Here is a 26,839-nt window from a genome sequence, read left to right on the forward strand (position 1 = left end):
CAGCTTGTCTGTGTAGAAGGAGGTATAAGGACGGTGTACAGAGAGTCTCTGCAGTTCGCTGATCCTCATGGCCGATGTTACGGCCACTATATAGGCCACTTTGAGAGTCAACCAACGAAGTAGGCAGGTGTGTAACGTTTCAAAGGGAGAACACACAGGGAAGGGAAGAGCCAGGTTAAGATCTCCCGGGGGTATTATGAACAGTCAGGAAAAATGTGTTGTAGTCTTTTCAGGACCATAGTCACAACTGTGGAGGCTGGTATGGCCACTACAAGAATGCCGAAATGGCAGACAGATAACCTTTAACACTGGTCAGAGAAGAGTGCTGCTGTGCCAAAAAAAATAACAAAGAGCAGAACCTGGAAGGGTGCAGAAAGGGAGACAGGGGTGTCAATGTTTCTGGATGTGTACACACCTCAAATTTGTCCCATCGGCCGGTGTATCCCTTCTTGGTGGAGAGATGCCTGGTTGCCTAAATAACCTCACTGCCTTCTGAAGGAAGGCTGAAAGCTTTCAACTGTCACCGCTCAGTCTCCACACAGGAAGATGGAGGTTTTGCAGAATTGGGGGCTGAACCCACACCAGCTACTCCGACTGAAGATCCTCCTGAAATAGGCAGCCTGATGGAAAGTCTGATGTTCATACTCAGTAGCTCGGGATACCAAACCGTCCATTCCCAATCAGGAGCCATAAGGATGATTTAGGCCCAGTTGTTCCTGATCTTCTAGAGAGCTCTGGGCAGAAGTGGTATTGACGGAAAGGGATAAAGGAGGCTGAAGTTCCACTCAAGATGAAAAGCGTCTCAGAGCAAGAACCGCCTTGGAAACGTCAGTGTGCAAAACTGCTGACATTCTTGTTGGTGGCGAACAGACCTAACTAAGGGCCTCCCCACTCCTGAAAGAGACCTTGTGCCACCTCCGGAAGGAGACGCCATTTGTGATGCGCTAGGCAACGTCGGCTGGCGTTCAGAGAGGTCGCCAGGTGTTGAACCACCAGGGATCTGCCCTGACATTCCAGTCATGTCCAGATGCGCATGGCCTCTTGACAAAGTGTCCACAACCCCACACCTTCCTGTTTATTGCAGTACCACATAGCAGTGGTTTTGTCCATAAACATTTGCACTAGCAAATGATCGATCCTTGATCGAAGGAAGAAATGCTTAGGATGCTAACCAGATCTCCCGGATCTCCAGCAGGTTAATGTGAAGCCCGGTCTCTGCTGGAGACCAGAGTCCTCTGAATTCTCCCAGATTGCAGCCCCAGCCCATGAGTGACTCATATGTCACTACAGTCAGCTTGGTTTGGGGAAGGGAGAGAGATCTGCAGCTGACACAATTGCTGTTTATCAACCACAACTGCAGATCTTTTGCAGTTACCTCCAAAACTTGTACCAGATTAGAGAGATTCCCCTGATGCTGTGTTCACTGGAACTGTAGGTCCCACTACAGAGCTCTCATATGCCAATGGTCATGGGCTAGAAGAAGGATGCAGGATGCCCAACTGACTCAAAATCAGTCTCACCGAAATCCAAGATAGAGGCTGAAACATCGGAATCACAGCCAGAATTTCCTGGACTCGCTGCTCGGGAGGATAGTCCCATGAATGCACCGTATTCAGAACAACTCAGATGAAAGGGAGCATCTGAGAAAGTCAGGTGTGACTATGGAAAGTTGATAGTGAACCCCAGCAAATATAGGAGGTCTACCGAATTCTGGAGGTGGGAGACCCCGCCTTTAACTGCCAATCATTGCGGTTGGGGAAGGCTGGAAAACCCTGACCTCTGCAGGTATGATGCAACCACCACCACCACTTTTGCTAACACCCAAGGGGCACTGGAGAGGCTGAAGGGGAGCATGGAAAATTGAAAGTGCTCTTGGCCCACTGTGAATGGCAGGTAGCACCTGTGGGCCGGCAGGACGGGCATGTGAAATTATGATGAAAATTCAACGCCACTATCCAGTCTCCAGGGTCCTGGGACTCTCCATTCTCCAGAGAGTATTGCTCGGGCCTTCTCCGGGACCAGTGGAGCTCAACTGAATCCCACACAGTGTACTATTATCAGCCCAAAATGCACGTGGGGTTCACCGACCACAGTGCTAGACTGATGGAAGAGAAATTCCTCTTACTAAAAGGTAGCCCACTTTTGGATTATCCATCCCATGTGGAGTGGTAGGGAACGCGTTGAGGTTGACCCTAGAAGTGGAAGCTTGGACCATTAAGCCCTCCGCGTGGTGTGAAGCGTGAGGAAACGGACTGTGGTCCCTGTGAGCAGGGTGAGGGCGGCAGGCAATTGCCCTGTTCACAGGAGCCCCTGTGCAGGGCTTGGTCCAGGCCCCAAGGAGGAAATCAATAAGGGTTTAATTGCTTCAGCTGGGAGTCGCCCATACTTAACCTTTAGTGCCACTAAAGTTTAAGTATGGGCCACTCACAGCTGAAGCACCTCAGTCAAGATACTTGTCTTGACTGCCACTGTGGGCAGCTGAAGGGCCAGGACCTCAGCTGCCTTCCGCACCACCATTACGAATGAGGCACCCACCCCATAGCCCTAGTGGGGGTGGATGGGTGGAGAAACCAGGCCAGTGTCTGGTGAGGTGTCCAAACCGCTGGCATCCACCAGTTCCTCATACCAGTTGTCCTCTGTATCATTGTGGGGTGATGGTGAGCATAAAGGTCTTCTGATCCCTCCCAATTGTAACCCTCTCCTTTTTCTTTAATATTTCTTCTTTTGTGTGACTTACCGGATGACCGTCATGAGCAGGTCCGAAAGAGGACCCACGATATTCTCCGCAAGCGGGATCGAAAGCATTGCAGGGTTGTCAGAGACTGGGCATCTAGGAGCTTGATGGGCCATTCTCCAAGTGGCTTGGGTTTCGTGGCGCAGCAATTCTCGCAGGTCTTGGAGCTGTGGTCCTGTTCCAGATGCAAACCTGTCACAGAGCTCTGCCTACATGGTTAAAAGTCTGCTGGCTTCTTGGGAGATATCCCTAGCACACCAGGAGATGAAATATTGAAAAGAGCATTGACAAATAGTCGGGGAAAAAAATCAGTCAAAAAAAGACTACAGGTAGCTCTCTCCGGATCTTTGCTGACTGGTGCGGAAAGAAAAGAACTTATGTCAGCATGATGAGGTGGCACTTATATAGGTAGTGCGCACATCCGATCCAGCGTGGGCTATGCAGTCACAGAGCTAAGAGAAGTCACAGAGGTACTGCTCAGAAATTTCCAGATCCAGTCTAACACTTGGGCAATATTCAGAGGTAAGGAATCTGCAGCTAGAAGTCTCTATCAGATTGAGGCACATTCCGCCTTCATTTTAACCCTTTAAGGAAGTAAGTGGATTAGTATTTACTCCCCTTTGTTGGGGAGTGACTGGCCCAATTGTTTCTAAATAGAGAAGGCTTTCTACTTTCTGCAGAAGAAATGATGATCGTGAAAGACGAGGCCTGGATGGAGGTGGCAGTGGGTGCTAAGGAGAATACCAATTCTTCACCACTGAAAGGTCCATGTATTGGTGGTTATCTGGGTCCAGTGGTGGTAGTTAAGAGAACGTCGTCCCCACAGAGGAGAGAAATGGAGCTAAGAAGGATGGCTGGTCCCCATGGAGTTGGAACTTCTGCCCACTGTTGAGACTGGGAGAGCAGGCTTGCTTTTTACCCTTAAAGCATGTCCTCTTTAACTGCTGATTCTGTATGAAGTAGGCTTCAGGTAGAAGCTCAGAGCAACAGAATCCAATAGTTCTGAAATACTGAATGTCCATCACCTGCTGGATGACGGGAGGTCTTGATAGTACTGCTCGGACTGCACTCAGAATTGGCTGCAACTGTGTCAGCCATCTACCGCTGGAAGAGCTCATCCAGTGAGGATTTCAACAGATTCTTCCAAGAGAAGGGGAAGGCGGCTTAAAATCTGTAGATGTGGTTCTTGATTGATGATGCATGAACAGATAGACGCTGATGCTCTTGGCAGCAGTAGTGATGAGTTCCTGGGAGTTTGCACGCAAATCAGGATTGAGTGTTGCAGTCAAACCTATACATCTTTCAAGCTGCATCCCTGGCTATGAGTTGGTTCAAACTCAGACACACTACAAAGTACCAGCTATTCATCAGATCATCTAAAGGCAATATTGGAAGAACTAAAATAAAGCATTTCTATTAGCCTTGTACAAATTGATGCTGCATGAACACTGAAAAGTAAAAATATTTAGGTGATTATCTAAAATATGTGTTCTAGTACCAAAACACCCATGTTTCTTCCTTGTTTTTTGATATCTTTGTGATCCTTTTAGATTGTTTAACCTAAGGCACACAAAGAATCTTAAGCAGGCTATGAGGTTTAGAGGCTGTGAGTTAGCGGTCAAGGTAGTCCTTGTTGAAGACAACCGCAAGTTAAATTCTCAAATTTTTGCAAACAATATTTACAATGGTTCTGGACTAACCACTAGAGGATAATACTCTGAGGTAAGCTACAAAATTAGCACTTATCTTTAGAAAGAAAAAAATATCTTAAGCAGAGCGTACTGCTTTAGAGGACCACTAAGTCGTCGCAGCAACCTACTAGGTGCTTGGTCTCTCACCTAACAGGTGTGCAGGATGCTGGTTTGGCGAGGGTCTGAGCCGCTGCCTGCCTAGGGCTTGCTCAATTGGTGCTTGTCCGCCTTTGGAGGTTAAGATGGTTTGGGGGCTAGAACCTCTGCTCAAAATGTTGGTTTCCTTTAGCCTTGCAAGTGTGAGTAGACACTCAGCCTTTTAAAGATTGTGTAGTTTCTGCTCAGCTTTCCATTTTTGCTTTATCTTTCACTTTCATTGTTTGTGAGTGCATTTGTTCAGCAGCAGGAAGTCAGTATCCCTTCTTGGAAGTCACACGACTACTGCTTATATCACAAATTCCAATTCTTGCCCTTTTGCTCATATAAGAGCATTTCTGTCTAGCTCATGTTGCCATATGGATCAATGGGCCTTCTTTGATTAGCCCATTTTTTGCTATACATGCACACAGCATCCCATTGCCCATACCAATAGGGTGGCACGGTTTGAGTGCTTGTATGTTTTAGCCACAATGCAATGATAATTTGTGTGTCTCTCACATGCTCTCACCCTTCACACCACTAGGCACTGGGCTCCTTAACATGAAAACCAACCCTCGGTGGTCATCATAAACAATGTGACAATACTTCCCATATAGACTCAAAATAAAAATACTCTTCCAACCAAACAGCCTACATGTTTTAGCTGGCTGTTTCTGTGGGCAATCACTTCAATGGCCACACAGGGTTAGTAAGTACTTTTCAGATGCTATAATACAATACTCTAAATGCTATTTATACAGCAAGTAATTCAAATTTTGTCCACAGAAAATTCCATATGTAGCAGGCTTTCTACTTAGGGACGTTTAATGCTGGAGCAAGAAAGGGACATTCAAGACCTATGCTTTTATCCAAAAACTGAAGAAAAGAAAAGGAAAAAAGAGGGCCTGATGTGTTCTATACTGCCCCACTGCATCCAGTTAGTATGCCTTTCCAGACTCAATACATAGCCCAGAAGCAGACATAGTTTACCTTTCAGGATTGGAATACCTTCAGTGTCTATGTGTAGCATTGTTTTTGAGGCTGGGCCTAACGCAGTCAGGAGCTAAATATTTTAGAAAATATTTGGAGCTTGCAAAGATACCTGCACGTTTCCCCAAGCTGCATCTCCATTGACCTTCACACACGGCTCCAGACGCAACTGGGAACCCTGGCTTGCGACTTTTGCATCCACACAGAGAGAGGTACCCACATTACGGATCTGGAAGGATGAAAATACAGATATAAGGTTTATACTGACACAGTGATAAAGTAACTCATTTACAAATAGTAAAGTAAAGCATAAATTTCACACGGACCAGCAGGTTTTTTGAATATTTCACAATACACTGTCTTCCAATGATTCACAGGCACAAAACAGACAATAGGAAAGACCATGTTAATCTATGAAAGAGCCAATACTGGAAAACTTCTTTGCTCCAATTCCTTTGCCTCCTTCATTTTACAACATTTAGTAAAAGTACCCTTTGCAAACCATATACAAAAATGGCTTGGATCTTCATGCTAAGATGGAAAAATGCACTCAACATTACTAGTGTACACGGTGCACCCTGAACCGGCCATTACATGCGTGTCCATTGTGGGTTGTAGGATGCTTTTTAATCACATTGGAATAGTGGGAACAGAAGGCGAATCAGGAATGATGGAATCTGAAACAAATTGTAGATGTCACTATACAAGATAAGAAAAAGTTGAACACCTGTAAATTAGCTGTCCAGTATGGAGATACAACCTAGAGTAATAAACTTTAAATAATCCAAAGCATTAGCATGGACCTTAGAAACACATTTTCAATGTCTCACAGATCAGCAGTGCTCTGTTAGTTTAATGGTTCTCAGCTCTGCGGAGAAAGAAGCAACCAAAAAAGCTGTATATCAACTGCACCATCTCAGTTCAGTATCTCTAGAACACATTATGACCACTTCCTGGAAGCGGGAAAGGTTTGTGGAATCACACATGAATCTACTAAGAATACGAATACCGGAGAGCGCTAGGTGGCGCTAATCAAGATGGCCGGACCTCTGTGAGGCTCCTGATGCCTGACCCCTCGCATCCGGCCTTTATCCGTGCCCCGCTGTCCTAGCAGTGATCCGAAGGTCTCTATCTGCAGCGGGACCGAGGCACCACACTCGGTGCGACTTTCGGCTGTTTTCCTGCTCCCCGGGCCGAGTTCTGCTGCCCTTGGCTACGAGGCTGTTGGGGACGCGGCAGGCTGGTTCCGCGGCCGGCGCCGGACGTTGCGCGAGCCCCGCGGCGTCAGTGAGGGCCATGGGCCGTGTGGATGGTGGCGGCTGGCTGGCCATTGCGGGACCCGGAGAGGCTGCCCCAACCATTTGTGAACCGGCAGGGTGCTGTTACCGGAGCCGTGGGGTGCCCCCTGGACCTGCGGGGGCCCACAACGACGACGGCCAGGAGCGGGGGATCTGAACCTGTGTGGGCCGCGCTGGGACCGGCTCCTGTGTCTCTTCGCACCGCCGCTGCAGACCTGTACCGGCGGCGGCCCTCTGGAGAGCTGTGTGGTGGGATCCGCTGCGGGGAGCGGCAGAGCCACAGGCTTCCGCAGCCGGCGTGGGAGCCCATTCTTGTCTGCGGCCTCGGATCCCCTCCCCTCCCCCCCTGCCGCTGCCGGTGGGGCCCCGCCGCTGGTGGGCAGAAGGCGCCCTATTTTCTTCCCCCCCCCCCCCAGCTGTTGATCGGACCCGAGGGTATCTGCCGGCTGCATCGGGCGCACCCGCGGATCTACTGTGAGGGACTGCGGTGAGAGGGCCCCGGGACTGTGCCTGGGCTGAAGACGCCTGCGGGGTGGTCCGCGCCGGAGCGGCTCTGGTGAGGTGAGGGGGCGGCCTGGCCCGGAGCGGGACGGTGGTGTCTCCGGCGGCCTCCTGGCCTCCCCCCGCCGGGGAACAGCAGTGCCTTTGTTCTCCCTTTCTTCTGGCCCCTCCAGTCCCTGGCCTCACGCCGGCCGGTCGATTGGCGGAGGGGCGCGGCTGGCCACCGATTCGCCTTATTGAGCCCGGACGCTGGCGTGCACCTCCCGAGCGCCATCATGGGCAAGGACAAGGGCGCCAAGTCGAAGACCACTTCCCATCAGACCACAATCGACCGCTTTACGACCCCGGACCCCCTGGGCACGGGCGGTGAGACTGCGTCGGCTCCTGGCACAGACCTCGCAGCCATCCTGCAGGCCATCAACGCCTCCCGCGCGTCCCTGGAGGGGATGGTTGGGGAGGTGAATGTGGACGTTGCGCTCTTGCGACAGGACCTCCGCAACGCCACAGCCCGTATTTCGACGGCGGAGGATGACATCCGGCAGCTCCAAGACCAAGTCAGGGAGCTCACGATCCACTTTAAGGAGCTGCATCGACGGGCGGAGGATGCCGAAAACCGGGCCCGCCGCTACAACCTCCGCTTGGTGGGCTTTCCGGAGGGGGTCGAGTCTGGCAGCACCGACGACTTTCTGGAGAAGTGGTTCAAGTCTTGGATGCCGGCGGCCAGCTTGTCCACCTGGTTTGTGGTGGAGAGGGCGCACCGGTCGTTGGCGGCCAGGCCCCCCGCGCCCCTTCATCTTGCGGATCCTCAACTTTAGAGACAGGGACGCTATTCTGAAGGAAGCGCGGTTGCAAGCCCCCCTGTCCTTTAACAACCACCCCGTCATGGTCTTCCCGGACTACACCCGAGAGGTCCAGCAGCAGCGCCGTTCGTACATGGAGGTGAAATACAAGATGCGCTCCTTGGGCCTCAGCTACCAACTCTAGTTCCCGGCGCGCCTCCGCGTCCTCTTCCAGGGCAAGACTTTATTCTTTGACACTCCCCAGGCGGCATGGACCTGGCTCACCGAGGAACGGCCGTTGCGCCAGCCCGGGCGGGTGTCGCCAACCAAGCGGCCCTCGGCTCAGGACACAGCTCGACTTCCGCGCCCACGACGCAGGAGGCGCACGCAGTCCCGGCGACCCCGCGGCGGGGCGGCGGCTGGGCCTCGATCTGTGAGTATGTCGGGGAGGAGACCAAGGGACTCATCCGCCTCATCTGGGACGTCATCTCAGGCGGCTGGGGGCTCTCGCCACCGCTCATCACCTTTGCCTGACCCATCCCCGACCCCCCTCCCCCTGCACATAGACCTCTCCGACCTCTCCCGCAGCCCAGCCATTTGACGTGACTTTTCTTTGTCCTCTGTCTCTGCGGAGGGTTCGACGGCCTGGCCCCGCTGCAAGGGCCTCAATCTTGGACTTGGCTTCAGCGGCTTTCCGCTCTGGTGTAGTTACCTAGGACAGCACCATTCCATCCGTACTTCAGGAGGGGTCCACCACGCTCTTTACACCCGAGCGCCTCTGCTTGGGTCCTTGTAGTTGTTTGTTGAAGTTAGGGCGACAGATGCTTCCGTTTTCGAAGTGTAGGGTGGGGGGTTGGGAGGGAGGTTTTGTCGGTTGTTCCTCCTAGGGAGGGTGTTCTTTTTAGTTCAGGTTTGTTTCTTCTTGGGCCCATCACACAGCAGCTTCTTGCGAGCGCCACTGTGTGGCTTCCCCCCGACACTCACATGCGCTTCGCCAGCGCCCGCTTGCTGCCGGCCTTCATTGGTTCCCCTTAGTAGGTCATTCGTTCTCCCCGTGGCGCTTCCATGCACCTTGTCCCTTACCCGCGCGTCCCTGCCGCTCGGTGTCCTACCGGCGCCCCCTGGGATGTCTCGCCCCGCTGCGATTCCCGCCTACTGTTCCCATGGAAGACTTAGCCCCCAGGGCCCAGCTGCGCATCCTATCCTGGAATGTTAACGGCCTGCTGGATAGGCTTAAACGCGCTGCGGTCCTTAAGTACGCCCAGCGAGTGGGGGCCGATGTGCTCCTGCTTCAGGAAACCCATCTTCTCGGTGAGAGATGTCCCTTTTTAGCCCGCTACGGGTATGACCGGGTGTGGCACTCTGGCTTTTCCCGTGGCTCCCGCGGGGTGGCCGTCCTGTTGCGCCGCTCCCTCCCCTTTGTCCTAACACGGGTGATCCACGACCCTCATGGAACCGGGATTGCTGTGTGCGGCACACTCGACGGTAGGCCGACCAGCTTCTTGTCGCTCTATGCGCCACCCTCCGGATTGTCGCAGGCGTTATCCCACACGGCCTCTCTGCTGGATACCTTCCCGTTGGGCGCTGTCGTGCTTGGGGGGGGGACTTTAACGCGGTCTTGGCCCCTCAGCTGGACTCATCGGGTCCGGTGTCGGACTCCCGCGCGGCAACTGGCGGGCTGGGCCGAGGCCCGGGCCCTATGCGACGCCTGGAGGACCTGGCACCCTCACGCGCGCCAATACACCCACACCTCGGCCGCTCACCGCTCTCATGCGCGTATTGATATGATTTTTGTCCCCCCTGCCGACTGTGGGGGAATCCAGGGGGATTTCGGACCACTCTCCGGTCCTCTTGGGTCTGGGCCCACCGCCTCACACGGCCCGGCCGATGTGGCGCTTTAACGCTTGGTTCCTCCAGGATAGGACGCTTCGTAGGGCGGTGGGCACGGAGCTTACCCAGTACTTCTGCACCAATGAGGGATCGGTCTCCTCGGCGGGCACCCTATGGGAGGCCTGCAAGGTGACCATCAGAGGCGCGGCTAAAGCGCACATGGTGCGGCACTGCCAGACGCAGCTGCGGCAGATAACTGCCTGTGAGGCCCGGGCGCTGCAGTTGGAACGGTCTCTCGCTGAGTTCGACGACCCGGCTGTGGACCGGCAGCTGCGACTCCTTCGTGAGGAGATTCGGCAGCGCTCCCTTCAGGCAGCCAAGCTTCTCTGGCAGTCTTCGCTGGCACGGGTGTACGGCTGGGGTGATAAAAACGGCGTGCTGTTGCACCGTCTGGCCACCTATCCTAGGACATCACGCATCATTCCGGCGATCACCGATTCCGAGGGCGTGCTCCATTCCTCTTCCGTGGAGATAGCGGCTGCTTTCGCCCAGTTCTATTCCCAGCTCTACCGGGCCCGGGCACCGGATCTTTCTCTGGCCACTCTGCTCGCGTCCAGAGACGTGCACCTCGCCCGGCTTCGACCGGACGAATGGGAGGGCCTGGAAACCCCCATTTCCCTTGAAGAAATTGGGGACGCGATAGGGCGTACGTCCGCGGGGAAGACCCCGGGACCCGATGGCTTCCCCCAGGAATTCTATGCCGCATATAGGGACAGCCTGGTCCCGCGGCCGCGGGACCACTATGCAGAGGCGATCGAGAAGGGCTCTTTCCCCTTAGAAGCGGACTTGGCCACAATTGTGGTTTTGCCTAAATCTACGCCGCCGTCCACCGACAGAGCAGCTTACCGACCGATTTCGCTTATTAGTACTGATGTGAAGCTTTACGCGGCGATCCTGGCCCAGCGGCTTCGGCCCTTCTTGTCGACTCTGGTCCATCCGGACCAATGTGGCTTCATGCCTGTGCGGGGCACTCGCCACTGTCTTCGCCGCCTCCACGTGGCCCTGGCTCACCGCCACCGCCTGACTCCATACCTCGCCCTCCTCCTTGCCGACTTCGAAAAGGCTTTCGACTCGGTGGGGTGGACATACCTCTTCGATGTCCTGGCCCATATGGGTTTCGGCCCTAAGTTCATGGGGATGGTGCGGGTCCTGTATGCCCGCCCCCGTGCCAGGGTCTTGGTTAACGGAGCGCTGTCTAGGCCTTTTCGGATCGGCCGGGGGACGCGGCAGGGATGCCCGCTGTCACCCCTTCTCTTCGCGCTCGCGATGGAGCCCCTCGCGACCCTGATTAGAAGTGACCATCTCCTTCAAGGCTGGGAATGGCCTGGCATCGAGGCTGATAAAATCGCCCTCTACGCGGACGACATCCTGCTGTATCTTGGCGACCCGGCGCGCTCTGGACCTCGCGCATTGTCCATCCTGGGTCGTTTTGGCCGGGCGTCTGGTCTGTCCCTGAATTCGAAGAAGTCGGTTTTGGTTCCCTTGCACCCCTCCCGGGACTGTTTTGATTGGCAGGGGACCATCCCCCTCCGCCGGTTGTCCTTTAAATATTTGGGCATCTGGGTCTCCCTCCTCCCGGAGCTGAGCTGGGCGCTTAACGTGACCCCCCTGGTCAAGAAAGCTAAGGCAGACTTGGCGAGATGGCACCAGCTGCTCCTCAACCCGCTGGGGCGGGTGGCCCTCTACAAGATGATGATTCTCCCCCAGTTCCTGTATGTGCTGCAGAATACCCCCCTCTCCTTTCCGCGGCCTTGGTTTCGTGAACTAGATGGGATGGCGACGAGATTTCTCTGGGGGGTGGGAGGCCTCGGTTGGCTCTGTCGACATGCCGCCTGCCAACCTTTGATGGGGGCCTGTGCATGTCTAATCTCTACCTCTATTATCTAGCCACCCGCCTCCTGGTCATCCACGACTGGTTTGGGGGGGGATGGTCCGACCCGGCCTATAGGGTGGAACTTGGGGAGTTGGGCTTCTCCGGCGTTCAGGACCGTCTGTATGGCGCCTCCATCACTGCCTCTTGCCCGGATATCACCAAAGCTATATTCCTGGCCTGGCGAGCGGCGCTCCGGCACACCCGATGGACTGGGAGGCTGACCCGGGTCACTCCTCTGTGGCACGGGACATGGCTGCGGGAGGTCGCGGATCTGGAGGGCTTTAACTCTTCGGACCTACTCGGTGTTTCCCAGCTGGGGGACGTTTGGCGGGGGGGGGGGGGGGGCGAATGTGTTCTTACTCGGAGCTGCAGGCGCTTCTCCCTCCACCCCTCCCAATTCTACCGATACCTCCAATTGCGACACGCCATACGCACAAACACCCCACTTGACGTCCGGCTGCCGGACCACAGCCCCCCGGAGGCTCATGTCATGATGGGCAATTTAGGGAAGGGGGTAGGCATTTCCAGGATCTATCGCTCCCTTGTTAATTGCACCCCCACATCCCTGGAGGGCCTTAAAGAACGATGGGAGGGCTGGGTGGGGCCCCTGGATGAGGCCGATTGGCGAGATGCCCTTATGGCTCCCCGCTTAGTGACGGCCTTCGCCAAACTGCGGCTTATCCAGGTTTACTACCTCCACACTGCTTATCTTACACCGGCTCGCCTCCACCGAGCGGGCCTCTCCACTGACGCGACCTGTCCCCGCTGTGGCTCTGAGCCGGCTGATTTCCTTCACATGGTGTGGTCTTGCGCGGATTTGGAGGGGTTCTGGAGGGGCGTTGAGTCTGAACTTACGGAGGTCCTGGGGTGGGAGGTGCCACATGAACCTAAACACTCCCTACTGGGCATCACCGACGGCTTAGACAGCACACGCCCGGAACAGCTATTCCTCATGACAGCCTTAATGGTGGCCAAACGAGACATTGCAGCGGCATAGCCGCAGCCGCCTAGCTTAGCTAAATGGGGTGCAGGGGTGGACTGGTGTGCGGTGCAGGAACGGACTCTTTACCAGGCGCGGGGCTGCCCCAAGAAATATCGAAAGGTCTGGGGGAAATGGTTGGGCAACGTACCTTAATAGGGCGACTTGGAGGCTGGGGGAGGGTTTCGGGGGGACAGTGGGTTTGTGGTGCTCCTTCTAATGTATTACTGTGTGGTGGTGGTTCAAAGGGTCCAAAAGTTTCCTTTGTTGTGTTGTCTAAAACAATAAAAACTTGTTTATCAAAAAAAGAATACGAATACCACAAAATTAATTGAAAGTAACTTTATTTTTACTCAAGTGATACTTCCCAATGTACAATCGCAGCCCAGAATACAAGGAAGTAAACCAACATGGTGCAGGGATGCTAATAATCGTTTATAATCACTGCCAGACGTCAGAATTAGTACAAAGAGGAGAACCAGATATTCTTGCAGAACACGCAATGAGTGAATGAACCATCACATGTATATAACTATCTTTATGCAACTACTTGTGAGTCCAAAAAGAAAACCCCCCAAAATAAGGGTATCCCAGAACAGAGTTAACTTGAGACCAGATGTTTTTGGAGTACTGGTGACAAACAAATGATTTAATTACCTGCAACTTTAATTCTCTAGCACTGGTATCTCCTACAGATTCACAAGCTTTAATCATTCACTGTCTTCAGGCTGAGAATTCCTAGTAACTTTAGCAGTACACCATGTTAAAATTGCCATAGGTGCAACAACAGTGTTTAGTAGCACATACGGTGAATGACCTAAATATCGATTCCAAAATATAGAATGACCAGAATATTGAAAATCAAAATATAGATAGGTCAGAATATCGAAATTGGGGTACAAAATATCGATTTCCATAATATAGAATGTAAAAATATAGAATTCCATAATATCGACTTTAAAAATATAGAATTCCATAATATCGACTTTAAAAATATAGAATCCCATAATATCGATTTTTTTTAGTGTTATGTATGGGAGTATATGTGTTAAAATTATGTATTATTTTTGTAATGTATGTTTAATTTTTTTAAACTAATGAATGTTATGTAATTTAATTATTGCGTAATTTAATTCTGTAGCGGGTTGTGGGTTTATAGGGGAATAGGGTGGTGAGTAATTTAATTATGGTAAATTAAATATTAATTATATTTAGATGTTTTGATAATTGATTGACAATTATTAATTGGTCATTAATTTTTATTAATTGATAATTTATATTAATTGATTGATAATTATGTTAATTTAAATTTGGATTATTAGCAGCGGGTTGTGGGTTTATAGGGGAATTGGGTGGGAAGTAATTTAATTGTAATAAAGTAAATATTAATTAATTAATGTGTATTGATAATAGATAATTAATTATTAATTGGTAATTAATTTGTGTTAATGGGTAATTAATTTGTATGAATTGCTAATGAATTTGTATTAATTGCTAAATGATTTTTATTAATTGATTAATTGATAATAATGTTAATTGTATTTTTTATTATTGGGAGTGGGTTGTGGGTTTATAGGGGAATTGGGTGGGAAGTAATGTAATTGTAATAAAGTAAATAATTATTTAATTTGTGTATTGATAATTAATTGATAATTAATTATTAATTGGTAATTAATTTGTGTTAATGGGTAATTAATTTGTATGAATTGCTAATACATTTTTATTAATTGCTAAATGATTTTTATTAATTGATTAATTGATAATAATGTTAATTGTATTTTTTAGTATTGTGAGTGGGTTGTGGGTTTATAGGGGAATTGGGCGGGAAGTAATGTAATTGTAATAAAGTAAATATTAATTATTTAATTTATGTGTATTGATAATTAATTGATAATTCATTATTAATTGGTAATTTGTGTTAATGGGTAATTAATTTGTATGAATTGCGAATTAATTTTTATTAATTGCTAAATGATTTTTATTAATTGATAATGTTAATTGTATTTTTGTGAGTGGGTTGTGGGTTTATAGGGGAATTGGGTGGTAAGTAATGTAATTGTAATAAAGTAAATATTAATTATTTAATTTATGTGTATTGATAATTAATTGATAATTATTAATTGGTAATTAATTTGTGTTAATGGGTAATTAATTTGTATGAATTGCTAATACATTTTTATTAATTGCTAAATGATTTTTATTAATTGATTAATTGATAATAATGTTAATTGTATTTTTTAGTATTGTGAGTGGGTTGTGGGTTTATAGGGGAATTGGGCGGGAAGTAATGTAATTGTAATAAAGTAAATATTAATTATTTAATTTATGTGTATTGATAATTAATTGATAATTCATTATTAATTGGTAATTTGTGTTAATGGGTAATTAATTTGTATGAATTGCGAATTAATTTTTATTAATTGCTAAATGATTTTTATTAATTGATAATGTTAATTGTATTTTTGTGAGTGGGTTGTGGGTTTATAGGGGAATTGGGTGGTAAGTAATGTAATTGTAATAAAGTAAATATTAATTATTTAATTTATGTGTATTGATAATTAATTGATAATTATTAATTGGTAATTAATTTGTGTTAATGGGCAATTAATTTGTATGAATTGCTAATTAATTTTTATTAATTGCTAAATGATTTTTATTAATTGATAATAATGTTAATTGTATTTTTTAGTATTGTGAGTGGGTTATGGGTTTATAGGGGAATTGGGTGGGAAGTAAATTAATTGTAATAAAGTAAATATTTTTTTAAATTTATGTGTATTGATAATTAATTGATAATTATTAATTGTAATTAATTTATTAATTGGTAATTGTTTTTTTAACAATGGTAATTAATTTTTAATAATTGTAATTAATTTTAATTAACTTTTTATTGGTATTGATAATTAATGTAATCTTATTTTAAAATTAAAGCATTACTTTCCCTACTGTTGCACTCTCAGGAGTGGGAATAGTTTTTTTACCCTCCTGCTATCCAACACTTTCCCTACTGTTGCACTCTCTGGAGTGGGAATAGCAATTTTTACCCTCCCGCTATCCAATGCTTTTCCTACTATTGCACTCTTTGGAGTGAGAATAGTAATTTTTACCCCTACGCTATCCAACTTTTTCCCTACTGTTGCACTCACTGTAGTGGGAATAGTAATTTTTACCCTCCTGCTATCCAACACTTTCCCTACTGTTACACTCTTTGGAGTGGGAATAGTAATTTTTCCCCCTACACTATCCAGCGCTTTCGCTACTGTTGCACTCTCTGGAGTGGGAATAGTAATTTTTACCCTCCCGCTATCCAACGCTTTCCCTACTGTTGCACTCTTTGGAGTGGGAATAGTAATTTTTACCCCTACGCTATCCAATGTTTTCCCTGCTGTTGCACTCTGAGGAGTGGGAATTGTATTTTGTATCCTCCCGCTATCCAACTCTTTCCCTACTGTTGCAGTCACTGGAGTGGGAATAGTAATTTTTACCCTCCCGCTATCCCTCACTTTCCCTACTGTTGCACTCACTGGAGTGGGAATAGTAATTTTTATCCCTATGCTATCCAACGCTTTCAACACTGTTGCACTCATTGGAGTGAGAATCGTAATCTTTCTCTTCCCGTTATACAATGCTTTACGTACTGTTGCACTCACTGGAGTGGGAATAGTAATTTTTACCCCTACGCTATCCAACGCTTTCCCTACTGTTGCACTCACTCGAGTGTGAATAGTAATTTTTACCTTCCCGCTATCCAACGCTTTCCCTACTGTTGCACTCTTTGGAGTGGGAATAGTAATTTTTACCCCTACACGATCCAACGTTTTCTCTACTGTTGCAATTACTGGAGTGGGAATAGTAATTTTTACGCTCTCACTATCCAACAAAATCTCTACTTTTTTTTTATTATGTTTACATTTTAAGCTTTTTTATATTATATTATGTATGTTTTATTTAATAGTTTTTAATATTTAATTAATTTTATATTATTTTTAATACATTTAAAAAATTCGATATTTTGGCTTACTATATTTTAACATTCTATATTTTGGAATCGATATTTTAGTACTTACCTGTTTGGAGATAGGGAGTCGATAGTCTGTCCTTCTATATTTTGGTGTCGATATTTTGTCCCTCGATATTTAGTCACTGAACCAGCACATACACCTCATCTGAAACAACTCAAGCTTCAACCAGTGAGGTGGAGGTGCAGAGTGCTCTACTCCCCCTAGAGTTCAAAGAGCTCAGATTTCATTGCACAGATATAAGAGATACATGAAGTAGATAGTGAGACTCCCCTCTCTTGAGCAGGAAGGGGTGCATGTGAATCTATGAACAAGTATCATTATCTATCATCATACTTTCCAGAGCTTCATCAACATGCTTGCAAAACATTGTTTGTTCATCAAAAGGCAGGTCCAGGATCCCAGGGCTCAACAATGTAGACTTGACCAAGTCTTTTCTCCTCAGTATCACCGCCATTCAAGACACTCATTGCTGCATCTAAGATGGAAACTGATGTGTTAGCTCCTTGCTTCACAATGGCTTGAGCTTCTACCCTCCTGTACTCAAGAATTAAGTCCATGAGAGAAGAAATATCATGACACATTTGGCAGTCATAGTAGCCTAGGAAGGGGAAGGCATTTACTGCTTTGATTAAAGTCACTATCATGGAACTGACTGGCCTCAGTTGCTATTAATGTCCAATCTCTGTTTAGAGGAGTGGAGGCTGAAGTTACAGGAATTCTTTGACTAACTCTGAGCAGCTGCTGCAATAATGGAATCCAGCTTAGAATGACCAGTCATACATGCCAGTGCAGACTCAGGTGCTGACGTCAGCCATTAGCTCAGAGTCCAAAATATGTAGAGGCCATTTAACAGTAACCTTCAAAGGTGACTGTGAATAGGCTGGCTGTGTTTCTAAAGCTGGCAAAAAACGTTAACTCGGTCATCGACAACGAGTACACAGATTGGACCTTCAATGGTAAAAGTGCAGTTAATGGTATGGCCAACCTCCAAATTGTCGTAATCGACTAGGATTCCTCTGAAGTTGTCGAGAGGGTGCTTGCAGTTGTCGAGAGGTTCGAAGATGGTCTTGTCAACGGAATGTTCTCGGTTAACGACAGGAGCATCACTGCGAGATGGTCATTGTTGGGATGGAAATCACCTGTAAGGTGTACACAGTTGTATCCCCAGCCCTGTGTGCCCAACTGCAAGTATTTGGTATCCGGTTATTAGAGTTTTCGTCCCAGCTTCATGCTAATCTTGTATGTGTCTGAAGGCCTTGGCCTGCTTTTGCAAATTGACTGGTCCTAGGCTTGTCCTAGGTCTGGAGGGGTGTACCAAGCGAGCACTTAGTGTGGCAGAGGGCTAATGTGGTTGTGCCGGGTTCCTTCATATAGGGCAGTGGTGGTAGTATACCATGTTTTGCAGTGATCCTAGAGTGACCAGGCCTTTTTTCACTCTTACCATAGGAATGGAAGCCTACTGCCCTCTCGTAAATTTCGGCTTCTAAAGGTGAACATGGAATCCTTGTGCCACTAAACCTAGCATGTGGAGGAGTGCATGTGGGGTGCAAAATGCATGTTACACACTGCATGAGTGTACCAGAGTGTAACAGGCCTGTGGGTTCCACCTTGTCCAGTTCATGCACACAAGATTGAATGAGGTTACTTTCCTAAACATAAGAAGTGTACCGCTGACCTTCTTAAGACCGGAGGGAGGGAACATAGACACTGAATTAAAGAGTAGACAGGCTTCCCCTCAGAAACCAACTGTGAGGGAAGGAGCCAGCTGACCCTAAGGGAGGGGTCGACTGCTGGTGTGGAAAGAAGCGGTTGACCCTGGTGCTTGGTCCATCCACCAGAGTCTCACAGCTAGCATGACTGGAGCTCAACCAGTCACTGAACTAAACTAGGGAACCTCAACACTTATGGAGCATGCCCAAGCGGTTCTGGACTCTGCTGAGTGGTATGCACCCGTGTGGCTCTGCTGTGTGACTAGACCGTGGCCAGCACAGACCAAAAGCAGAAGCCCTGTAGCAGCTGCCTAGAGAAAGGTTATTCAGCCGTGGAGACTGTATTTTACCTAGAGGGAAAGCATTGCACCTGCACTTGCTACCATACCACAAGACCTCAGATTATCAGAAAGGGGTGGGAGAGTGAAAGTGGGCCCACCTGCTGCCTTATTGGCCTTGCACTTGCGTATCTGCTATCTGATACCATTTGTGTTGAGAGTATACTCTGCAGACAAATACTTTTCTGCACCTGTGGAGATGTACTGGGCTGGACGTTCATATTATTGTGCTCTTGGGTGCTGTGTTGAGTGTGGAGCCAGTCGTACCCACACACTAACCTCCCTGCGAAGCCTGTGACCACTCGCCATTCCTGCCACTGAGAGGCAAGTGCCGAAAGGGTTGTACTCGGCCAGATGTTCCAGAGCCATAGTAGGATAGACCCCGGGACAGTGGAGGCAAATGACGCCAGTCCCACAGCTGTGGCCCAGTAACCCCTGCCTGCGCTGTGGCGCCCAAACAGGGTCTGCCTGTCACAGATGACAGTGGCTTTTGCATCATCACCAGCAGGGTCTTCAGTGATGACAATTTAAACTGCAGTACTGAAAGTGTGTAGGAGAATCTGGATTTTCACACCATTTCCTGCAAAGCTTGTTCCTCTCCATTTAACAACTAATTCACTGAAGGTGGATGGGTCTTGTCCTTTCAGGAGGTGGATACAGGTACTACTGAGGAAATTTCCAGCGGAGGAATTTTCCACATTTCCTGTTTTGCACTCTTTGTGGAAGCGTCTGGAGGAGTACATTTCACAGAATAATCCCCAGACAAGGGTGCATTTTTATTGAAAAAGTGAATTTTCTTCTTCTGTAGAAGATACAAAGTCAAACTACATTCCCTATGCACAAAGCAGATTACAGAATACATAACTAGATCCTAATTTTGCAACAAATCTGAAAAGGATAATGGATTTTGTTTCTTACCCAGGGAGCAGCTGTTCTTGGCATGTAGAGCTGTAGATTCTCATGCGTTGCATACTCCTGAAGTAGATGTAGATATTCTGGTGACATTTTGTGAGAATGTGGTGGAATGTTTGGAGGCTTGTTGGTAAGCTCCAGTCAATAACCATGTTGGATAATTCCTAACATGCATTTGTTTGTGGTGATAGAGTGTTAAATGATCAGGGGGAAGTGTAGGCAAGTCGCTGCTAGTTGAAGGAGGGGGAATTACGTGGCGTGGAACCCCTGCCTCAACATTTGTTGTTGTTGCCTCAGTTTCCTCCTCTAAAGAAGCTCTTTGTAGAGGAAGATTGATTGTTGCCTTTGTAGGAGGTGGCAGTATTGTCTGAGGACATGGTTTTCAACCCTTCCACGCTAGAAGGAGCGATGAAAGGAGCCCCGATTAAAGGGAGACTGCAGAGCTCCCATAGACGTAGCTACTTCTGTGTCTTTTTTCATTTTTTCTAATGACTTAACTTTGGGCTCGATGAGCAGTTCCTTGTCAAAAGACGTATTTAAAATAGACTGTTGTACTTCGGTTTTGAAACCAGAAATTCTCAACCCTGCATGTCTCCTTAATAACACACTAGTGTTGATCTCTCTAGCTGTGGTGTTTGCAGCATCTACTCTAAAAATTGGATACGAGTTTACCTTCCTGGACTAAATCCTGGGGTTTTGCTTTGTGCTCATCTGGGAGGTGTTGTAGCAACTGCTCCATTTCGCCCCAGTGTGGCCTATTATATCTGGCTAGCAGGGCATAGGTGTTGGCAATGCGCCAACGATTTGCTGCTTGGGTGGCTACTCATTTACATGAGGCGTCTAATAGTTTGACTCTTTGCCTGGAGGGGAAGCATCCCCTGTAGTCTGTGAATTGGCCCGTTTACAGGCATTAGACACTGAAGTAAAGAGGAGACAGGCTTCCCCTCGGAGTCTAGTGGTAACTGTCTAGTGGTAACTGTCCTTTAATAATGACTGGATCTGAGGGAGCAGGCTTATGTTTTTTATCAATTCTAGGGGTGAGAACGCGAGCATGCACTGGATCTTTAAAGATCTAATCGGCATGTCTCATCATACCGTTAAGCATAGGTAGAGTGTGGCTAGCCCTTTGATTGCTACTGAGCATTTCAAATAGGAAATCATCCTCTAGAGATTCCTTGTGTAACTGTACCTCAATATATTCTGCAACTCTAGTAAGTAAATCTAGATATCCTACATTGTCATCAGGAGGGGAAGGCTTTGCAGGGTAAAGATCTGGGTCGTTATCTGTAGATGAATCTGTATTATGATCCTTACCGGGGTCTATAGGTAACATTTCCCCCCCCCCCCCCCATCTCCATCATCATCATGTGGTGGTGGTGGTGAGTTAGTTGGTGTAATCAGTAAATGCTGCAAAGGTGGAGAAGTTGCTGGAGAACGGGGTGGAGGAGGGGAGGGGTTAGTACCTACATTCTTCCTCTTCAAAGGCATATGGTAAAGGGTGTCCTCTGACTCAGATTTGCATTTCTGAGGTGATTTAGTAAGAACACCTCCTGTATCTAGATTTACATAAAGTTCCTTTTGTTTAGACTTCAACTTGGGTGTTGGGGCGTTGAAAATTGGATCCTGCAGCTTCGGAGGAAGAGTTTTAGGTTTTGGCAGCGAGGATTTGGGTGCTGGGGTAGAATTACTTTTTGGCACAGAAGATTTCGGTCCCGAAAGAGGCTTAATTTTTGGTGTCCATGATTTCGGCTCCGAAGTGGTTTTCGGCATAGAGCCTGAAGGTTTCGGCTCGGTGCCAGACTTTGGCTGACTAGATCCCGAGCCGGAAGGCTTAGTGATGTGTTTCGTTGCCGAGCCGGAGGGCGGGGCATCAGAAACATCTTGTCGGTGCCGACCTAGGCACTAAGTCAGGGGTGGGAATTAAGCCTTTTGTTTTGGCTGAGTTGGGAGTTTCGGTCAAAGGGGCGTTCGGTACTAATGGGACGTTGATCTCGTGGCAAGTCTTCCATCTTGGAGTCCGATTTTGGAATGGAAGCAAGTTTTCTTGTTCTTGCTCAGCCCCTTGTGCTTCGAATTCGTGCTCAGATTCTCCGCTGTTTTGACTCTGCACTTTGCGATGTCGAGCCTGACGATCACAGAGCGTTTTCTTCGTTCGGAACGATCTGCACACGTCGCAGTTCTGTTCCTTGTGCTCCAGAGACAAGCACATGTTGTACACTTTGTGCAAGTCAGTGTGACTTGGAATGTTGTGCACGATGGTGGCTTTTTCTTTACCATCGACGAGGATGAATTCAAAATCACTGGAGAAGATGGCAGTTCAGACAGGACATCAACAGAGCTAGTTACTGTGCTGTTTTTTTTGCAGTTGCATGTTCACCTTTCCTGGAGTGTTTTACAGAGGAACTCCAGTCTTTTCAAGTGAGGGGGCGCTTCAGGTTTGCAAGTCCAACTCTGGAAACCCTACGTTTCCTTTTGTGCTCTGTTTGGTGGAATCAACCCCAAATGAGAGAGCATCACACTTAGGAGTGTATTTCTTTTTCTCTAGTACATACAATACCAGAGTCCTCTCCATATCGGTTAGAGTCTTAGAAGGAAATGGTATTACAATTGTTGCAGCATGAAGCCTTGTACATTAGATAACAGGATTTCATTTTTTCTATTGGTCAGTCAAGATGACAGTTGGGAGATAGAGGAGAGGTCCATAAAATGTAGATTATCTGGAAAATTTAACCTAAAAACAATTTACAATACTCTGAAAGCTGAAGGCAGACTGGATGAATACCAGGATAGACCAGAAAAGTAACTGGGTAAGGTCACTGAAAGGTTAGTGTAGAGCTCTTCTTCGGGACTCCCTCATACATGACGTGCAGCAGAAATGGACAAGTTAATTACTTGCAGTAGCTCCATAGCGGCTGTTGCATTATCTCCTACCATCCACACATTATCTGCCACGGACTGCAATATTTAGTATATCAGCCTATCTGGGGTTGCTTTCCAGCAGTGCAGGAGTGATCGCGACCATCCTGGGTGGTGGATGAGTGGCCTGTGGGCGGAGTGCCGGGAAGGCAGAGTAGGCCTCGTGGTGGGCTGTGAGGCAGAGACAGCCCACGTGGGACCCCATTCCCATCGACAGTGACGGTCAGCGCAGCAGATGCCGACACTGCTTTGATCCTGGGGCCCGGCGACCTGGATTCAGAGCCCCCACCCTGCCGCAGATCCTGACTGAGTGCTGCAAGTGAGGCACGGAGGAGATGACGGGGCTCACGTTGCGTCAGCCCCGATGCCAGTTGGAGGACGGAGGGGCCTGCTGGAGGAGTGAGTCACGGCTGCAGCAGAGGGGGCCTGACCGGCCTGGTTGAGGTATCCGGGGCCTGTGGTGAGTGCCATTCCCCCCTCTCCAGTGTGCGTGGTGCTGCTGCCAGCCTTTCCTGTGGTTATCTGCCAGGTGGAGGCGAGGAGAATTGTGGTGGGGTTCCCCACCAGGGGCTCCTGGAGGCCTAGATGATGACGTTTCCTACACCAAAGGCCATTATGGACCCTTGTCCCCACAATTGACTCCTGAGGCCTGTTGTCAGCCCTAATTGTGAGAAGAGAGCGGGCCTGGACTTGTGTGGACGCATAGGGGGGGGCATTGCGCTCAGATGCACTAGGTGATTACGGGGATGGCCCCACACTGCATGAGGGAGCTTGCCCCAAGTGAAACCCGCATACACTGCAAAAATAGGGGCATACTGCGGCCTGTGCGGGTGTCCCCTCTGTTTCTGCTTCCTGGGTACTGGTGGGGGTGAGGTGTGTTTATGGTGGCCCTTGGTGCTGCCTGGCCAGACAACTTTGATGGTTGATGATTAATATGATTATCTAATGAGGAGGTCTGTAGTGCTGGCGATACTGGGACTGTGGGGTGTGAGTGAATCTCAGGTGGGGAAGGCTACAAGACGAATCACAGCGCAGAAAGGCTATGGTGAAGCCCAAAGGAGCACTCCCGGCCCAGACTAACAAAATGGACAAATATGCAATGCCAGACACTTGGAAGATGTGGCAACACCAGACGCAGAAGGTGGTGGAGGCCTCCCAGGGGAGCCATAATGGAGGTTATCCATGATCTCAAAAGCACATTAAAACACAGTGACTAAAGATGTTAACCTATTGAGAGCAGATGTCAATAAGATGGCCAAAACGATGGAGGAGTCGCCCTCCCGGACATTAAACGGTATTACTGGGCCTCCCAACTAGCTGCAATTAACCATGGCCTTTACGGACCCGCCTTGAACCCGGCATTTGAGATGGACAAGATGCTCCTGCCCGGTGGCGACTATAATCGAGCGCTCTACGCGGGCGCGCCCGACTCCCGTTTGACGGGACCGACGCGTGTCATGGTGCGTGTCTGGCACGCGGCTAATGCAGCTATGGGGTGGAAGGACCGTTTGACCCGGGCGTCACCGCTGTATGCGTCTGAGAGGTTGGGCTCCCTGTGGACGTCGAAGGGCTTCGAGAAGTGGGACACGATCGGAATCAGCACGGTGGGAGATCTCTGGACGAGGGGGGGATTCAAAACTTTTGAGACGCTGCAGGCGGAGTTCCAGCTGCAGGGTAGTGAGTACTTTCGGTACCTACAGGTCCGCCATGCGCTGGGCTCCGTCTTCCCGGATGTCGCATCCATTCCGGAGTCTTCCCCCCTGGAGGACAGAGTCCTAGATGGCCATGTCCCGGACAGCACGATCTCCCTCATATACAAAAAACTGATCAACGATAGATCGTGCCTGCTGACTAATCTCCGCGAGGCTTGGATTGCCGACGGGCTGGAGCTGGACGACGAGGATTGGATTTCCGCGGTGGCCTCTCCGAAAGAGGTGGCCATCCCGGCTCGCCTTCGTTTCGTCCAGCTCAAGATCCTTCACCGGGTCTACGTGACGGGGCCAAGGCTTCTACGTATGGGTTTTGCCGGTGATGGAATGTGCAAGCGTGGCTGTGGTGCGTTGGCGACTTTCATACATATACTGTGGGAGTGCCCGAGGGTGGAGCGATTCTGGCGTGGTGTGCATGAGGTTCTACGAGTGGTTACGCGTGTCGCGCTGCTGCCTGAAGCGAGGAGATGCTTGCTGAATGTATGGGAACCTAATGATTATTCGGTTCCGCAGACGCGGTGGGTGACTCTGGGATACATGATAGCTAAGCGTGATATTGCTCAATTGTGGGGATCCCAGAGGCCCCCTACGGTGTCGGCCTGGAAAGAGCATATGGATTGGTGTATGTTTCGTGAAAAGGTGGTGTATGTGGCGAGGGGTAAGCCTGGGGCGTGGATGAAACTCTGGGGCCCCTGGAACGCCTATCGCGGGGGTATTTGTGAGCCGCCCCTGCTGCCGGCTGCCTCGCCTGCTCCGTCTCCTTAGATGGCCCCCCTCCCTCGGCCGCGGGCGCGTGGTCCCCCAGTCCCTGACTCACTCCCGTCCCCCTCTTCAGAGTTTTGCCGCTGTTTGGATCCCCCACTTATGGAGCACGTGTTGTCACTTTGGATCGAGGGTTGCCTTGCGGTTGTGGTTTGTTGATGTTGTTTTGTTTTAAGAAAATGGAACCGTACTGTGGGCATGGAGCTATGAGGCCTGCACCATAGATTACCCCTGTTTTCCTACGGTGCACCGCTGAGAGACTTCCTGCTGTATGTATGTACTATGCTTTTGATGCTCTAGCGGCCGGCCGTGTGGTTGTAGGCCCATACCTGTAACTTTTATAAACTGTAATAAACGGTTTCAAAAAAAAAAAAAAAAAAAAAAAAAAATAAGATGGCCAAAACGATCATCACGGCAGAAACCCAAATCAGCCAACTGCGGTCCACGTCCCAAAAATTTGGAAGAGCAGGTCCAACAGCATGCAAATATGGCGGCGCGGCTGAAGGACCAAGGGGGTCGGGCTCGCAGGAACAATATTAGAGAGGTTGGGGTTCCAGAAGGGGTAAAGGGGTCCAGAGTACACCTACTTCTTGAGGAGCTCATAGTAAATTACCTGAAGCCCAAGCTCCTCTCCCGTTTCTTCTTTATCAAGCGGGTGTACAGGGAGCCGATCCAACCACTGAAGCCGGGAGCCCCACCTCGAACAGTCATTTCCCGAATTTTCAACCATCGCAACTGCAATGTTGTCTTTCAGGCTGCCACCTCTCAGGGGGACTTGGCATATGAAAATGTGACGATCTGTTTCTTTCCGGATTTCACCTTGCGGGTACAGCGCCAACGCAGAAGTTTTGATGAAGTTAAAAAGGCACTGTGGGCTGAGGATCTCAAATACATGACGTACGCTACAAGACTAACAGTAATAGCAGACATGAAGCCATGGCATTTTAAGAATCAATCTTTTTTATTATGTGATACGCATCCAAAGTACACAGCTCAACTGCCTACAACCATCGGCTGGCAGAGCGAAACGGAATGGTCAGTACACAGCACACAGGTCTACAGCCCGGAGGTCGACCCCGCCAGAAGATGATTTAGTGTAGTCCAGGCCTGCAAGGCAATTGCTCTTGTATCACTTTTATAAGGAGAATTCGAAAGTAAAACAAATAAACAAGCCCCCAACCCTCACCCCCTCCCCCCAAAATCCCACCCTCTCCGCATCAGTCTCTATCCTCCGCACCGAAGTCCACGGGGGTCAACAGTCCTAGTCAAAGATGTGTCAAACTGCCCCAGTGGCCCCTGCCGGTTCCAAAGGGATAAGTTGAAGAATTTGCAAATATTTGGGGCACGTGACTTCCCTCAACTCCTTTGACCGAAGGTGCAAGAAAGGACCCCAGAGCTTAGCGTATTCCGAGCCCTTCCAATCAACTCTGAGCGATAGGCGCTCCATCGCAAGAAGTTGCCAGAGTCTCCGGAGCCAGTCCCTCGGGTCTGGCCTAGCCGGAGAGCCCCACTGCGCCAACAAAACCTGTCATGCCGCAAGCAGCGCCAACGCAAGTTGTCTGCCCCGCAACGTGCGCAAGGGGAAGGACTTGGGGTTA

The 26,839-nt window shown here is 49.0% G+C and overlaps 1 protein-coding gene across 2 annotated transcripts in view; it reads right to left on the bottom strand.

The window, feature by feature from the left end:
• Positions 1 to 26,839, bottom strand: part of GALNT10 (polypeptide N-acetylgalactosaminyltransferase 10) — a 553,591-nt gene that overhangs the window by 68,397 nt on the left and 458,355 nt on the right. For both annotated transcript variants that reach the window (XM_085617641.1, XM_085617642.1), the window contains one exon: positions 5,666 to 5,782. In XM_085617641.1, the coding sequence (XP_085473767.1) occupies positions 5,666 to 5,782 (117 nt within the window). The remainder of the gene's footprint in view (positions 1 to 5,665; positions 5,783 to 26,839) is intronic.

This window comes from Triturus cristatus, chromosome 7 (assembly GCF_964204655.1).
Source record: "Triturus cristatus chromosome 7, aTriCri1.1, whole genome shotgun sequence".
Taxonomy (NCBI): domain Eukaryota; kingdom Metazoa; phylum Chordata; class Amphibia; order Caudata; family Salamandridae; genus Triturus; species Triturus cristatus.